This window comes from Catharus ustulatus, chromosome 1 (assembly GCF_009819885.2).
Source record: "Catharus ustulatus isolate bCatUst1 chromosome 1, bCatUst1.pri.v2, whole genome shotgun sequence".
Lineage (NCBI taxonomy): Eukaryota > Metazoa > Chordata > Aves > Passeriformes > Turdidae > Catharus > Catharus ustulatus.
Window position 1 is genome coordinate 120,822,817 of NC_046221.1, and position 18,107 is coordinate 120,840,923.

Below are 18,107 nucleotides of genomic sequence, written 5' to 3' on the forward strand. Positions count from 1 at the left end.
GCACCAAGGTGAGCACCACCAGCAGTGTGTCCTTGCAGCAAAGAAGGCTAATGGTGTCCCGTTTGGCATTAGACAAAGAGCTGCTTGCTGGTTGAGGGACGTGATCCTACTCTTCTACTCGGCACTGGTGAGGCCATGCCTGAAGTGCTGTGTCCTGTTCTGGTCTCCCTGGGACAAGAGAGATGTAGAGTACTGCACAGAGTCTGACACAGGGCCACAAACATACTTAAAGGACAGCAGCATGCCTCCTCTGAGGAAATCCTGGACTGTAGCACGAAGAAGAGATGGCTCAGGGACCATCTCACATACTTGGAAGGAGGGTGCAAAGAGGGCAGAGTCAGGCTCTTTTCAGTGGTGCCCAGTGACTGGATTAGAGCCAAAGGGAGCAAAATTAAACTCGGGAGGTTTCCTCTGAACATCCGGAAACACTTTGTGAGGGTGACAGAGCACTTGGACAAGTTGGTCTGGTCTGGAATGTTGTGAAGTCTCCATCTTTGGGGATGCCCAAAAGCTGTCTGGACAAGCTCTTAGCAACCTGCTCTTGGTGATGGCTCTTCTTGATCAGATGACCTCCAGAGGCCCCTTCCAACCTCAGAAATTCTGTGATTACCATTTCAATGGAAGGGTGAAGCAGATCACACTAAGTTTGCCAGTTTCACTGGATATACCATGGGCAAAGTAGGGTTTGGATAACCTTCTTAGCTCTTTTAACCTTCATAGAGTTTAGGAGAATTAAAACTGAGGGGTGCTTTCTGCCCAGGTGCAAAGGGATAGTGCCAGATACTTTGTGGAGCACAAGTGTTCCCCCCAGAAGTCCCAAAAGAGCCTTCCAGCTGTGACATATCCCTGCTCACCCTGGTGAGGAGCAGATGGCCCTATTGTTCCTGGAAAGTCCCTGTCCAGTTTGACCACCTTGAAAGCATTCCTGTTCTACATCAGGTTCCTAAATTCAGCAATTTTCAGTGTGATAGTGAATTCAGACATGATACTGAAAGTGCTGCTCTTGTTTATGCGTACACATGTGGCACATTTGGGACTTACAGTACACAGATTTTATGTTTGTTTAGTTGTATTTCTAGCATTTCAACAGTATAGTCTCCCAAGTTTTGCAAGTCTTCTATCAGATGTTACATCCTTCTCTGCTGGAATAAGATGCCTAAACTGCTGGGGAAGTACAGATTATACATATGCATATATATGCAAATATGGTTGTGTTTTGTGCTGTTATTTCCAGCTAAAAATAGTATTAAAAGATGTTCATAGACCCGACCTTAGCTGAACCTTTTCAAACCTTTCTTCTATTCCTGCCATAGCAAAAAAAAAATCTGCCTTATTCTTGTTTCATGCCTGTGTTATCTCTGCCTTTTTTCTGAATAAGTTTTTAGACAAAATGGCTGTTGAATTCAGACTCAGTCTCAGCATATATAAATTCATGCCCTTTGATACAACCCATTCCTTGAAGCATTTTTTCTTGATGGCACTTTACTATCCTTCTGTGCTTCTTGGACTTTGTGCTATTTTTTAAAATGGAGTTAATATTGGAATATAGAACTCCAGTTAGGCTGAAAGCTGTACATCTCTAATGACCACAGTTTGCTTTCAAGTCCTAAATGTAGTTGCTGTCTTGCCAGCTCATGTTATTTTCTCCTTTGGTTTGTATGCTGCCAGCATGTCACCTTTTCTATTCCTTCTTCTTTTTCTATAATATATTGATAAGGGGCAAACTGGGAGGTCCGTAAATTGGCAAAACTCCCTCTAGATTCCTCTGAGTGTTTTTCTCACTGACACCCTTTGGATTTGGCCTATGGGAATTGATGAAAGGCTGACATGAAAGTCTTTTTTCCTAGAGTTTTTTCCCTAGGCAAAGCCCAGGCCAGAAATTTTATTCCTAAGATTTCTGAATACTAGATTTGCAAAGCATGCAGATATAGTGCATGGTGAGGTATTCAGCTTGGTATTCAAGACCATTCCTTTGTGAGATGCTTTTCAGCCCTACTAATGCTATTTGCTGGCAAATTTGCTTTTGAATTGATTCTTATATAAAATTCTTCAAGCAGGCAACATTTAAAGAACATTCTCCATTAGTTCAGACAACTTACAAACACCAAGAGGAAGTTATCTTGAATTCCTGTTAAATTACACTGCCAGCCATTTGAATATCGCATAAAGATCACACGAGCACTACCTGTTTATATCTTAATGAGTGGCTAATCCCACATTATTTCCTGAGTGTTTATAAATTGCTCCATGCAAAAAAATGACCATTCAATTTATTAGGAATTTTTTTATTGAAGGATTAGCTAATGGCTTCTTCTGAATACTTCAAAAGAAAAAGCTGAAGCAGAGACTGCTGTATAAATAGGATGAATAAAAAGTTATTTACAGTGGAGATATTTCCAAACAGAATTCTCAGTTGTGTGTTTTCTCTGAACCAGAAAGAGCAAGCAGGTCCTATAAAAGCTCTTATAAGCAATTTGGAAGGTTTTTTGGAGGAAGGAAGGGGAAGGTTGGCAATAGTTCAGTTTTACTGGTTAGTGGAGGCAGCTAGCTCCTGCTGTTTCACAGTGTGAAATTACATGCTAAGCCCCCAGAGTGACACAACCCAGATTCATCCTGGCACACACCAGTGGTCATGAAAGAAAGATGTTTATATGGAAGGAAACACATTACATTTTGTCTGTGGAGATAAAATATAGCATCTACCCTAGCCTTTCTGATTCTCTAGTGTCTGTACTACTGTTGCTTCTATAGACTTTTGCAAAAGATACTTCAGGCATCTCCTCTGCTTTAAAAATGCATTTTTTTTTCCTTTCCTAGATCAAAGAAGTCACAATTGTCTGCTCTTGTTCTATGAAAGTTGTCACTGGAAAGCTGCATAATCTGCAGGCAGACCTATCTACTTAATTTATCAAAGGCATCAGGGAAAGCAACAAACAACATGGGTTCTTGTGAATACTCATGTAGAGGTATTCCCTCTTCCAGATGGTAAATTTGAACATGAGGTGGAGAACTTGCCACTGAAGAGTTCCCTTACAAAGCAGTCGTGACCTGGCACAGGAATGCTCAAGGGTATTTGCCTCACCAGCTGCTCTGCTGCTCCACCTCTGTGTTGAACCCTCCCCTGTGACCTGTTCAGAATGATAAATAGCCCATGTCCCTGTGGATCTGGGCTGAGAGATGGATGCTGGGAGAAACTCAGCTGTCCCAGAGGGGCCTGAGCATCTCCCTGTGTGCAGAGTGAATGATAAACAGTGGTACCCCGGGGAAGAGCCTGCCTCCACATTGCAGGGTCTCCAGAACATTGGTTTGCAGTGTGCCATGGTACACTTTGCTCCTGTGAAAACAAAGGAGCCTATCCTGTGGTAAGATAGGCAGAGGGCTCTTAATTCCTTTTACTGGTCTTATCCTTATGTGGTGATGGAAGGCTGCCTGGCTGCTTCTCCAGACATCTGGGATACACCTGGTACCCCAAGCTGAGAAGGCAGAAACACTGTTCTCCATCTATGCCCACTCCTACCTCTACAAGCAATTCTTTCTTCAAGTGCAATCAAATAGTGATTGGGACACAGGTGAATCTTCCTTGCCAGTCTCACATGGCAGGTCTCAGGACCATTTCCAAGGGCTATCATCATAAGTCTGTCAGAGCTGGGAGAGAACAGGGAAACAATTCAATTCCTGCTGCAGCCCCAAGGGCTGGTGAAGTGAGGATGCCTATGATAATGATTATATTCCTGTGACAGCTGCATGGTACAGATCCTTGGCCATGACTAATTGCCTTTCCAGGGAATGCCTGGAGCTCCTTGGGGGATTCTGTGCTTTTCTGATCCCTGATTCTTCTTGATATCTCCAAACTGCGACAGAGGCAAACCAGGATTCACTTCTCAGGGTGCTTTAGGGTGACTAACAGGCAGACAGGCTTAGAAGCAAATGGAAAATTTGACGTGGGGAGGAAGGGAGGAGAAGAGAAGAAAGTCATTGTAAACCACTATTGATTGGGAATCTCAGGTCTTCTGCATAGGACAAATATAGCCTTCCACTTGGCCACCCCTAAAACCATGTAAGGCTGCAGGGAGTAAACCAAAAGCACACAGTCTCAGAGCAGGCTGTGAATCAGGATTTTAACTGATCTCTTTAGAGTCCCCTGGCATTTACCATCAGAGCCATGTTTTTCTAACAGCTTCAGGGGAGTATTGCTTCAGGAAGCCCATAAGGACCCTTTCAAAAAAGCAGGAAAGCCTTCAGTTTCTCAGAGGACACAAAGCAGGGCAGATATCTAATCTCTCAGGAAGCTGCTTGCCCTTAGGGGTCTGATCTCACATGGGCATCACTTCCAGGGCTGCAGACTTGCCAATATATAAGAAACTCCAGTGTTTCCCCTAAGTGGAAACCAAGGGAGCCTCTGAAAACCTCTGAGGCCCAAAGTGATTTCATCAGCTTTTGATGAAGCAGTGCCTGTAGTTAAAGAGCACACAGGTGTGCAATGCCATGTAGGAAATTACAGTGCAGTAAAACATCTTAGTTGTGCTGCTGAACGTGTCTAAATTGCCTTGTCCCACAATTGAAACAAGAAAGGCAGCTCTTATGCAGCAGGTGAAGAAACTGTGAAAAACAAAGCTATACACGTCTGCAGCAGATTTTTAAAAATTACTTCACTTTGAATTCTCCTTTTCAATTCTAGCCCATAGTTGATAGTGCAAAAAATGCACTGATGTTTACTCCTGAGAAGTATCTGGGCAGCTGATAGAGGAGCTGTGGCCAGTGGCTGTGTCATACTTCCTGACAAGGTTATGCCACCTCTATCACGGGCAGTGGCACCATCAGCTGCCTGTCCTATGGGTTCATGGCCACCAAGCTCCATCTGCTCCCTACCCTTGGTCCCCAGCACTGTACAAAGGGAAAGCTGAGCCAGGGATGAGCACCACAGGCATGGCAGGGGCAGCCTTGGCAGCACAGGACTTCACAGGCTGATTGGGATGCAACAGAGCCAGGCTGACAGGGAGCCCTGGAAAGCAAGTGCATCCTGGGAATATCCCATTTTTGAGAGGAGAAGCAAGGAGATGAGTAAACTAAGCAGCAAATGTGCAGGGGTACTTCTGTCTGATCTGGCAGCATGTGCCAGGCATGCTCTGGGGGTATAACCTCACTGTGTGCAGAGGCAGAGGGGTTGCTGCCTGTCTCATCTGGATCTGCAGGGTAGAGAGAAAAGGAAGGGGCAGCAAATTGCTGTAAAGCTAGAAGGGTCCTGGTAGAGGACAGCCCAGCATCCACGCTGCTCAGTGCAAGCATCCAGGCTGCACCTCATTCCAATACAAGGAGAATTGTTCCCTGGAGATTTGTTGCCCCACCTCACACACAGTTGAATCCCATGGGCTGAGCAGTGGGGCTGAGCAGCTGTACCCCAGGGGTGAGGACAGTTAGTATGGCAGCAGGCTGCATCAGAGATTTGTTTAGACCACCCTGCCTCCTCCTCATTAAACCTGGACCCAGTCCAACTTGGTCCTGCCATGCCCCTCCACCACGAGTTCACAAACTGGAGGTCTGCAGCTTGCACATGTCAGGAAAGGAAGGAAAGTGTTGGGTGTGACTGGTTACAGTTGGGGAATTCACAAAGTAGCTAAATTCAGATGGCCATAAAAATTTAGATGACCATAAAATGCTGCTGTAATATGACTCCATGGCCATTTGAGAAGGATCATCCAGTCACAGAAGATGCTGGGGGATGCTTTATGGGTCATAATGAAACAGATGTAATCATTTTTTTAATGCTCATAAAGTGCCTTGCTTTATGCTATAGGAAGTAAAGCAGTTATTTTTCTGGTATCTTAAATACTGCAAAATAAAATTAAATACAAGAAGTTGGGTTTTGTTCTTTATCTTTGTAGGGTATGCATATTCTGGAAATCAGCTTTTTAATGACTCTTATGATGAAATATTCCCCAGTGGGATCTGTCCTCCCATGGATCTCATCTCAGTGACACAGATGAGGATGCTGCACTCATAATTTAAAGAAAATTAAGTCCAGACTTTTGACTGCTGGTAAATTGCCAGAATCATGCTTAGTTGGACAAGTTTTGGTCACTGCTGTGCTCCAGAATGCATTTCAGTTTCCTTTTGCACATTAAACCTTAATGGTCCCATCAAAACTAATTTGATTGGAAAATTAAATGTTGGCTATTTTTTCTTTCCTATAATAAGGAATTAAAACTAAAGGGATTTGTTCGTTTCTTCAGAGCAAAAAGAATAGGCATTAGCATATACTGCTAAGGCAGTAAGTATTCCTTCTAAAGAAACTTTTTTTTTTAAGTGTTCAGGCACACCTAATAAAAAAGCACATTAGAAGTAAAATAGAACAATCTGTTGTTATTTAACATGGCAAATGCTGTTGAGATACAAACACAGTTAAGTTTTCTCTGGTAACTAAGCAACAGAAGAAAATACCACTTATCCGAATTACTGTTTATTCTTCTGATTTTTAGCTCTGCAGTAGTGATTTTCATCCTCTACACCTCAAACACAGAAAGAACAACTGTTTATGGTATGGCTAAATTGTTTAATATAGTGTTCGATGTACGGACAAATTAGGCATCAGAATAAATGTCTAGGACTGCTCCAGCTAGCCATTAATGACTTTTGGTCTTCTCAGAAGTGCTTCACTAGATTATGCAACATAAGCAGGCGTCCTCTACAGACTTAGGCAATTGCAATAAAATGGACTACATGAGGCATGAAATCAGAATAATTTCATTTTTCCAAAGAATGCAAATGGTCTCTCATTCATGTGTATCATCCTAAGGACTTCTTAGATAAAGCACATGGTAACAATGTAGTCTTTGACACTTCTAAACTGAAAACTTTTTTCTAGAGCTGTATATATTATCATCAGATGAATAATTTCATTCTGGTGAAAATCTGTAGCAAGTGCTCAGAGCCAGTCAGGCTGGACTCACATATGGCTCTGCACTTGCATATGCACATACTTGTTGTGCACACTGTCTAAATAAACAGCAGATTAACTTTTCCAAACTTTTCCAAATCTTGAAAATCTAAATTCGTGGCTAAAGATTTGCAGAAGTTGTGGGAGTGGAAGAAAGGAGGTGAAAGCAAATAGCATACTTTGGGGTGAGAATCCCAGAGGCGCTCAGAACACTGGAAGATAATGACTGAACTGAAGAATGTGCAGCAAGAACAGCCAAGCCCCACATGCTTGGGAACAACATGTCCACCATTAGCAAGGGTTTGGCTTCTCTTTTCCATTTAATAAGCCTCAGCTATCTGTATGAAAAAGAATGGTGTCTGTGAAGAATAACGGAGCAGCTTCTGAGATAAGTTCTTAGAAGCAATGGGCATAAAAGACACCAGATACAATGAAGCAAATTGGGGTGAAACTCAAATTCTGTTAAATCACTGCCAAAAGCATCTTCAGTTTCAATGATACTAGGATATTCACCAAAGGTCTTCTTTTATAAAAGACTAGATGAATTGCAGGCAGGTTGGAAATACTTAACACAGGTGCCAGTGGCACCTAAACACTCTTCCAGAACAACCATTAAGGAATTCTCTTCTGCTTGGTAGATATTCTGGGGGCCTCCTTGCCTGCCTTGTACTAGAGCAAGATCTGGGGAGAAGTTTGTAAGAATAAGGGAGGAAAAAGGAGTTAGAATTTTCTTCACACATGAAGAAGGCACATCCTCCCAGTCATGAGCTTCTGAAATATCAGCTGGATTTGAGTGTGCTGGCTCAAAGTTATACCTTGCTCCTGCAGAATACCTGCAGGCATTAGGTTGGTCAGCTGCCAACTCCTGAGGAACAAACTCTGAAAGATCATTTTCATTCATCCCAGTTAATCAAGCAGTGGTTGTACAGCACTTTAAACATAGAAAGCACTCCTATAAATATTTGGTATTGTAGTATAATTACACTACGTCAACTCAATTAAATGCAAAAGTGGTCATGCCTTAATCATGTAACTGAACTGTTACCAGAATTATTTCAAATGTAGTTATTTCAGTCTATGCTGACCATCCTCAAGATTGGTATGTGAACCTGGAGCAAAATCAGGGCTCTTGATTTTGGAAATACTGGAGAGCGACTGTCTTATCAGAATGAATGTCTCTTTACCTAGAAGCAGAACACATTTTTTCCCACATACAAATGTAGGCAATTTTTTATTTCTATTTGTTTTGCATCTTGGACACCTGTTGTGGACAACACATGGAGTAGCCTACTTTTCTGTTTGTTTTTTACTTTACTGCCTTCCCTCATTAATATAGTGGAAAAAGAATGTCACTTGTCTCAGATTCACATCCTTCGGGGTTATGCTGTGCAGTGTGATGCACTGAAATAAATTAAAACAATTAAATGCTGAAAAATTCTCTACTTCCTTTGAAAGTTAAGACATTCAGACTCAAATAACAGTATATATGTTGCCATCTGATTATCAGTGATATAGTGCTTCTCACTCCATTGTATTAATTCTGAATAAAGGCTTCATTAAATCAGCATTGACAACCCATGCAGTGGTCTGTCTTCAAATAAAATAAAGTTAAATTTTAAAAAAGAGAGAGAGTAAAATAGTAATTCTAAAATAAAAATGTTTTGATATTGCTTTTTCATAATACATTTCATAGAATAACAGACTGAAAGAATAGTTTGGGTTGGGAGGGACTTTGAAGATCATCCAGTTCCAATTCCATGGGTAGGGACAGCTTCCACTAGAAGGTTGCTAAAAGCCCCATCCAGTCTGACCTTGAATACTTTCAGGGATGGGGCATTGACAACTTCTCTGGGCAACCTCTTCCAGTGTCTCCCCACCTTTACAATGAATAATTTCTTCCTTATATCTAGTTAAATCCTACCCTCTTTCAGTTCAAAGCCATAACCTTCAGCCTCCTTCAGGTACTGGAAGGCCACAATAAGATCTCCCTGGAGTCTTCCCAGGCTGGACAACCTCAACTCTCAGTCTTACTTCACAGGAGAGGTTTCATAATCTTCTAACTGCAAAATCTCTAAGAAACTCCATTACATCCAAGTTTTTCTCCACAAACAAGAGAGCTATGAAATTGCATGGTCTTTTTGTGCAGTGGTGGGTTTTTGTTTGGTTTTATTTTTCTGGTGAAAAAAAGAAACTTTAAGAAGAACTTGATTTATTAGACAAAATAGTTACTTTACTAGATGGCAGTATTGTTACCACACTTCCCATTTCTGCTTCTTTTTCCTTTTTTGTCAGGTGCTCTAACTCTCAATTCTTCACTCCTTTTCATCGCTTTTCATATCAATTAAATGCTCTTTGGGAACATGAATAGGCAGTTTTTGTATATTTGTAAAGCACTAGCAGAACACTGTAGTTGACTGAATGCAATCACAACCAAAATAATAACATTCACATCTGCTCTTTCAGGTTAATTGACATCAATTTACCTAAGACATTTTGCTATGCAGAACTGTATACTACTTTTTCATGCATCTTTCTGGAATTACTTTATATAAGAGTCACAACCTGGACTCACATAAAAATGTGAATTTCCACCAAAACAATGCCAGAACACCAAAATATAAAAACCCTTTAAATCAGGAACTACCTCTGACTGTGTCTGTATGACATTTGCTGACAATAGGCCTCCAGTGAGGGTGTCTGAAGTGGAATTACATAATGCATATATATATAAAATGGAATGTGTCATTACTGCAGTGTTAGGCTATATTTGGAAGCCACTACAACAAAGCACTTTCTCCCATTTTTTTTCTTCTACATTTCACTATCAGAAAAAAGTGTCTTTGATATATGAATCATTTTATGAGACCATCTTTTTATTTTAATAACTCTAATTTGCACACCTAACATCAATTGCTGGTGCAATTAATTGTGGATGCAAATCAGAATGTTTAGCTGTCTAATCACCTTGATTGTGCCTATAAACCAGTGACAGTAATTATGTGTATAAATGTTCATTTCAGTCTGCAATTAATTTGGCCAAAATTGAAAGGACAGAAAAAAAAATACCACCCTTGGCTGAAATTTGGTCCCCAGTGTGTAAAACAGAAAGTATCTTCCTCCTCCATGTCTTGTGTTTAAATTGCAGAGAGCTAAGTAGACAAAGAGCAATGATTCCCCAGTCCCCAATAACTCACTGCCAGTGTTTCACAATAAAGTGCAATGGGAGAGGAAATATTTCCATACGGGTTCATTAATCACAACATATTTGCCATGCACAACCACTCTGCAGAGCAGGTAAAGAACCCTAGGGGTCCTCACCTGCCACAGTATGTCATTTTTGTAATAGGAAAAGTATTTTTTTGTACAAATGCTGTAGAACTGAAGTTGCAGATGGCTCCACTGGCAGAGCTAGAGCCTCCTGGCACAACTTTCAGCAGCCACAGCTCCTTTAGGAATTTATAGCAAGGGTTAGTGATATCTTAAAAAGAAGGATGCTGAAGGTGCTGTCTGCTCCCACTATGTGCAATATTCCAAGGTGTGCCCCTTAGGAAGACATGTTAGGCAGGACAAACAAACCCCACCCAAGCAATAAAGTGCAGAAGGAAATACAAGCTTTACCCATCCCTGTTGTGCTGCTGGACTTTAATGAGAGGTCTAGGAACAATTAAATGGATCGTGACTGAGAACCTGTGGGTCCAATGGACCCCATTAACAGAACTGTGCCGCAAGAGCTGCCTTTCCAGCTCAGTGGCTTTCAGATCTGGGCAGCAGGCCATTTCACTTTACCTAACCCCAAAGACAGCAGAGAGCCCCAGTTATCCCATCACACTCTGACCCATCTAGACCTGCTCAGTGTTTTGCATGAGAGTTACAGTTGGTGTCTTGTTTACTGTACCTCTGTGGTCTCAATCTCTGAGCAGCTCATTGCTGCTTCACTCCCACATGGGACTTTGATAAAATTCAAAGCCACCTGGTGTGATTTTAATTTAAATGTGAGTTTAATGTGTTTTCTTTTTATATTGCTGTGATGTGCATTGTCAAGAGAAATGCTGCAGGCTCAGATCTGCCCTCTCAGCTGTTTCTCTGTGCTACTCCCTGGTTTTGTCTGGTGAAAATTCCTGAATTAAAACTGCTGCTCTGCAGTAGAGTGTGCATTGGGTAGAAGGGTGCATTGGGTCATTCTTCAAGGAGGCAAGTGAGTCTTAGGCTCCTTGCCAGTCAGAAGCCAAAAGTCTTCTCATCAGCATAAGACACCTCCAGAGTTACATCTGAGCAGAGTAGAGACTAAAGGTTCAATGCAACCTTTGTAAAAAGAGTTTTCACAATTCACCATTCTACACCAGTTATGAAATGGTTTTAAGACCTGTGGAAAGAAGAAATACTGAAATACTTAAGTAATTAAAAAAATTCATATTGAAAGTAGTTAAAATTTACTAAACTTTTTCTAATTATAAAATAGGATCCCACTTTAAAAATCACTGTGAAAAAATACTAAACATATCATAAGAAAATGCTGTCAGGAACAGGATATTAAAGATGCCTCAAGAAAAAGGGAAACAAAGATCCACATCAGTTAGTAGCCCACCAGGCTGCTACAGTAGGACACAAGGCACCCTGATGCAAGACAACACCTTAATCTTCAAAATTTTTCATTAAGTGAGACTGGGGATTTTTTTCAGCCAGCCTTAATTAGTTTGGAACTAAAATTGCAGCAACAAGGTGGGGGCTTCTCTGACACAGAATAACTGAGATCAGATCAAAATTACAGAGCGGATCAAAGGCCACTCAGAGAGAAAACTGTGCTGTGACTCAGGCGTGTCATGGGAGGCTGCTGCAAGCTCTGCAAGGGCCACCACAGGCATCCCAACATCTGAGTACTAGCCTTCAGAAGACATCCCTTGCTTCCTAAAACCACTCATTACTCCTGCACCCTCCAAAATCTACTTAATGAGCTGGTTGCCAGGTGTTTTTCCTGCTGATTGCATAGGCCATGAGAGCTGATGGGCTTTGGCTATTGTTCCCTTTATCTGCAGGTTACTACAGGGAGCAGTAGCAGCCTGCTGAGTTCCTGGCTCCTGCTGCTTCTTACTGCTACTGCTGCATGGGAGCTTCCCTAGTGAGTCATTTCTGATCTCCAAGGGAACCCGCAGCCAGATCTCCACGCCTCCTAAAATAGGAGCTCGCAGCTACATCTTCTCTTCAACTAAAATAATCAAACTATGAGGGGAAAAAACACTATATATTTGGCAGTATCTGAAATACTCAGTGCATTGGATGGGTGGAAAAGCAGGACAATCATCTCAGCCATAGCAGAGCTACAGGCTAAGGCCACTTCAGGCTTGCAGTGCAGGCGGTCCTCCAAGTCCTAATAGAGCCATGCAGAAGGAGATTAGTTCTTTGCAGGTTCTCATTAAAGAGTCAGTTTTGTTCCTCATTATTTTCAAGACCTCTGAGGAGGGCCATATAAGCAAGATACCACCCATATATTTCAAATTAGAAAACTAGGTCCTTGACAGAAATACTATTTAACAAATAAGACAATGCCAAGCTTTTTCAATGGCTTCATAAAGGCTAGTCTTGTCTTCGGTTTAGTTTACTCTTATCACATCAACTATTATAAATTGAAATACAACAATCTTTTCAAATAAATGTTCATTATTTTGAAGTACATTGAACAATATGTTATTTGCAGGCAGAAGTACAACCTGTGAAATGTCATTCTGCGCTTCTGTAACCACTCTCTTTCATTTCCAGGTATTTTCACACAATGTACTTGGGTATCCGGAGTCGACAGAGTGGAGAGAATGACAGATGGCGGTTTTATTGGAAAATGGTGTATGAGTATGCAGATGTGAGTATGCTGCATTTGCTAGCCACCTTTCTGGAAAGTGCACCACAGCTGGTCCTGCAACTCTGTATTGTTGTACAGACTCGTACACTCCAGGCTCTCCAAGGTAGGGGCTCATTTAATCTATTTATTTTTTATAATTTTTGGAAGATGTAATTTCCACACCTACATATTTATCCTTCGTTCAGACTGCAGTGTGCCTTGTAGTCCTGGCATAAGAGCAGATCTTACCTGCTAGCTGCTATTTAGCTGTTAACAATAACTCTGTCAAGAAAGCCCGTGTTATTAGAGGGGGTTTTAGCCTGTCTTAATGGCCCTGAGTTTTGTGTAGGATTTATAATGTTTTGCTTTCTGCATGTCCTTGTAATAGAAGAGCTCTTCTGATTATCCACTGGGCCAATGTGAAAATTGCATCAATCAAACTATTACTCTTCTCTCTATGCTTTTTTTCTGTGAATGTTCAAAACCCTGCAAACTGCAGTAATGAGGTTCATATGGCATTATGCAGAACAGGAGACAGCACAGGAGATAACAGCAATTCTGTGAGGAAAATGCCAATGTTTATGCCCATCAGTTCTCGGCCGTGGCTACCTGAAATAATACAAATCATCTCTCCAGCAGTACTCATTCCTGCACACTCTGGCTTTCCTTCTAAGGTTGATGCTTTCAGCAAGTGTGGTTTGAAATGGTACATGCATGGATATGTCCTGCTGTATGGCTTTGTCAATTGATGATACAGATATTAGAATATCTCGTTCATTATTGCTTTTTTCATGCTGCTTTTGGCTACCTGACAGCTGTCCTTTCGTATTGTGCCATTGTTTTGCCTTATGGCTGCACCTGGACAGAATATTTTAGCAAGGTAATGAAGTGAATGAGAACTTGGGATCCAGAAGGTGACAAAAATACCATGAGGCAGTGAGGAGTGAAGGGAGGAGGGGAGAATCAGAAGGACAGAGGGAAGAAGGAAATGCAGAATTTTTGTCATTTGCTTTTAAGGAACAGGTCATGTCCTTACCACTGTACGAGAAGAAAATGTGACTGCACCTTTCTCCAAGAAAATGTTAGCTCTGGTTAGCTTATTATGAGTAATATGCAGTGAGTCTGGTTGGGTAAAAAAGGACTGGGCACAAAGTGGGTTACTGTGTGAAGATCTTGATCCTGAGCAGTTTCCTATGGATAAATCAGAGACTTTACCTTTACAGAGCTCTGAACTGTCATGTAATAAAAAGCAGGACTTTTTCCTGTGTTTTTATTTCATTTGATCTAAAACTCTGCCCCCTTAATGGGAAAAGAAAACCAAAGTTTCTATTTTAATTAGTGGGAACTCTGTACAAGGAAGTTTGTCTATGCACTTCCTACTGCTATTTCTCAAGATGATGAGGCCCCACACCAACAAATTCAAACTGTTGTGGCAAAGGTATTATTACTTCAAGATTTGTCTACCCAGAAAAATGAGTCCAGAGAAAGACTTAGGAGAAGAACATAGAATACTGTATGGTCAGCTGTAATTGAGCTATCTTCATAAACTATTAATACAGAATGCCTCTTGTCCTCATTTTAGTGCAATAACAGATCTGTCTCTGAGAAATGAGCCTGGTGAGTAGGCACTAAGCCTGTGATACACTCTGCAAGTGGTTGTTAATTAGAGAAGACCTGAAATACTTCAATTTAAAAGGCAAAAATGGTTCCTGCAGCCTGCAATCAGCTCTATGTATCAGAAACCAGAAGGTAATAAAACTATAATTATGGATTTCAGCTGAGAAGGTTGAAGGTATTTACTTATGCTCTCTTTCCCCATTTTTTTCCAACTTCCGCAGAGAAAGGAATCCATTTTAAAAAAACTAAGAAAATAAGCAAGGTGGTAGCATTTTCTTAAACAGTAGTACCATCATACTCTCATGATAAAAGTGAATATGTTTTTGCATCTTGCCAGCTGTGAAAATCCTTTCTTTGTTTTCTCTCCTTTCTTAAAGAAATTATAAGGATGATGCATTGCACCATAGGATGGTGGATTAGCTGTGAGGCTGCATAAGAAGAGCATAATTTATCTCAGTGGTATCATGCTACGTGGGTATTTCAAAAAGCCCAGCCATAAGATATCTGCTTCAGCTAGCTGTCCACTCACTGAGCCTGTTAGAGAGATTTCCAACATGGATCAATAAACAGGGTGTTTGATTGATTTTCTTTGTTTAGGGAATGTTACATGTTTTTTATTGTTGTTCTTTTAGTTCTCTGTCCCAGAAGCAAGGTTATTATGAGACCTGTTAAGTGATATTGCTGGTCCATGTTCTTAAAAGTATATGATGACTTTCACAAACCACAAATTTGGCATGGGGAATGAATGGTCTGTAACCAGGGTATTTCTAATATTAACCCATTAATTACTGCAAGAAAAACTTTTAAGTATTTTTGTTTATGAAATTCTATATTTTCAGTTCCAAATGCAACAAAATAGCATTATTCCCAACAGGAGAATGCTATCAGCGTTACTGAAGATTCCAGGTTTTGTAGTGAGTGTTGGCTTGGTTCAGACTATTTCTTATTTCAGTAACTAAGCCCTGCTAATTAAGGGAAGAAATACATGCAGATGTACATGCATCTTGATGGGGATCATGAAAAATATTGTGCAATATCTGCAAAACCTTCCCTCTCAATCTCCTGTGCACTGCAGTAAGGACCACTTGAAAAGCCCAGAGGATGCACCACAAGGATCCTTTAGCAATTGCCTGGGCTCCCCAAACTTTTAGCAAGTGATCATATTGTGACCCTGCAGCAGAGCCAGGCTTGTGTTCGAGGCCATCCACAGTCCATATGGAGTCCTTGTCCCTCTTCTGCATCCTCATCCAGATATATCCAAGTAACAGTAAAACAATAGCTAAATTATTATCTAAAAAGCTGATTCTTCTTTAAGATTTCATCAAAACTGGCACATTTAGAGGCAGTGTTCATTCTTACTCTGCCTACAACCAGCAGCCAGGCCTCACCTGAAGGGAAGGAGTCCAGTTGCTTGTGGGGAAAGCTGATGATTTCTAGGTGTTAATTTATCAAGAAGACAAACAACTTCAGTTTGACAGTGGACTAGACTGGAGCTGTGCTAATGCCCTTATTACCTCCACCTTTTCCACTCTGGTGATTCCTTTGAGTTTGAAGAAATATCTGCTCTCTAGAAGACTGAGTGATGTGCCTTGAAATAAGTCATTCCTTCTTTTCCTCACAGGAGTCTATTTCTCCTGCCTTTGCTCTGAGCACAGCCAAACTGCCTGGGACAGGGGGTGTCACAATGGGTCATGCCAGTGCTGGGGAGGCAAAGGAGGACACAGCAGCAGGGTATATTAAGGAAGGTCAGGGCTGTCCCTTAATGTGGCACTTCATCTTGGTAGTCCTGCCCACAGACTAGCAGCCATGCCTTGGCACTCTTCTTCTACTTACTTTGGTTTTCCCACTATGCCATTTGATTTTAGAAAGGCTTCTCATCTAAAAATGAGTTAACTTCAGCAAGCAAAAAAAAAAATCCTGCTGACCAGGAGAGACTCAGTTATCACACAGATACTACTTTCCTATTCAAGAATGTGGTGTTCTAACTGCACCTAGATGAGCAGATAGACAAAATGACTCCCTGGATTTACCACAGATTTCATTATTTATACTGTATTAATTAACACATTGCTTAAATTATAGATTAGCTTCTCATTCCTGTTTACTGTACTGACAATTTTTTCTTCATCAGCCCCTGGGAGGTTTGTTCTGGCTTCTCCATACAGTGCTATTAATCAAAGTCTCTATCAAAGTTTAATCAAAGTCTAATCAAAGTTTATGTCATATAAAGCTGCATTTCTTAATGGGGACTGACAGTAGTGCCAGAAGCAAAATGAAAGTTCAGACCAGTTTATAAATTCATCAAGTTTCATTGAAGTCGCCATACACCACAGAGCTACTGGATTCTGCTGAAAGTACACTTCCAGGGAATCTCCCTGGCCAAAAATTTTCCTATTTTCTACCAACTCTGTTGGAAACCCTACAGTGTTCATGTACTGACACTACAGCCAGTGTACAAAAGTTTACAGAGCCACCAAGCACCATTCTCCAGTCCTTCTACTCCAAACAAATTGCTGCTCCTGCCTGAGCTGAAGAAGAAGCTCAGAGACTTGATAGCAGTTAATGACATGGGTGATAGGTCCTAACTTTATCTGGCAGAAGCAAATTATGTTGTTAACTAGTTGATTTTAAAAATCTGGCAAAGCTCAGGAATTGTGCATCAGGAATTCAGACTCCTTTCGTATCAGCACAGTAAACAGAAAATAATTTAAGACTGCAATTTTTTTTTTTTTTTTTTTTTTTGTGTGGACAGTGTTATGCTTTGACACAACTTTTCTTTTTTGTTACCTTCACAACAATTTTGGATTGCTCCATAAAATGCTGCTTGCATTTGCAATGCCATATAAATAAATAAATACATACATAAATAAAATACATTAAAAGAATGCTGATGCAATATTTTATACAATTCAATGTATATTTGTATGAAAATCAGTTGCAGCACTTGAGTTCTGGGCAAGTTGCCATTACTTTTCTCTGTGTTGTCAAGGTTCTGCAGCACTGCAGTCCAGCACCCAACCTTTCCACAGAAAAAGTGAAGCAGAGCAACCTGTAGTTACCAATTCTGCTTGATACTTGGCAAAACAGATTTCCAGTGACAAGGATCAACAAGTATGATATACTAGGGAGTAAATGTGTTTTCTGGAAATGACTCTTAAACTGATCCGCAGGTGCTTTTGCAAATTTTAAAAATGTTACCTTTTTCTCATTAAGATAGAGTCATCATATTAGCATACCCTTGTTTCTGATAGTCCAGGAGAGGACTTCCTGAAGGCAATCATGTCACAGTAATTTCATAACCCGATTACAATCTTAAAACTAGTTATACCCTTAGTATCTAATATACCAGTTGAAAGTTTAATTCTCTGATTGATGGAGACTTGCTGATGCCTGTCCTGGCTTTTTAATTTTATGAGCAGTCTGTCCATATTTATTTTTGTGCCATCCCCATTTTACACTTGTTCCCTAAGGAAATGGGGTTTGTACAATTATACAGCCCATTTCTGTCCTTCTGTCCTGCTTTTAAAAACTTCTGATCAAGTATAAGAAAACAAACAACATCTCAAAGATCATTATGTTTTCTTAAATGTAGTAAAAAACAGTCAATACAAAGAAAAAATAAAAACAATTATAATTTTTAAAAAAGTTAAAATGGAGAGCCTCCACTATAGGGAAAAGCAGTCATACTTCAGCTAATATATTTTTATATTACATACCAGCTAGCCA

The 18,107-nt window shown here is 40.6% G+C and overlaps 1 protein-coding gene across 1 annotated transcript in view; it reads left to right on the forward strand.

Moving 5' to 3' along the window:
* The window catches only part of XKR4 (XK related 4), a 214,643-nt gene that overhangs the window by 122,923 nt on the left and 73,613 nt on the right, over positions 1 to 18,107 (forward strand). Inside the window, exon 2 of the mRNA XM_033065493.1 lies at positions 12,689 to 12,888. Within this exon, the coding sequence (XP_032921384.1) occupies positions 12,689 to 12,888 (200 nt within the window). The remainder of the gene's footprint in view (positions 1 to 12,688; positions 12,889 to 18,107) is intronic.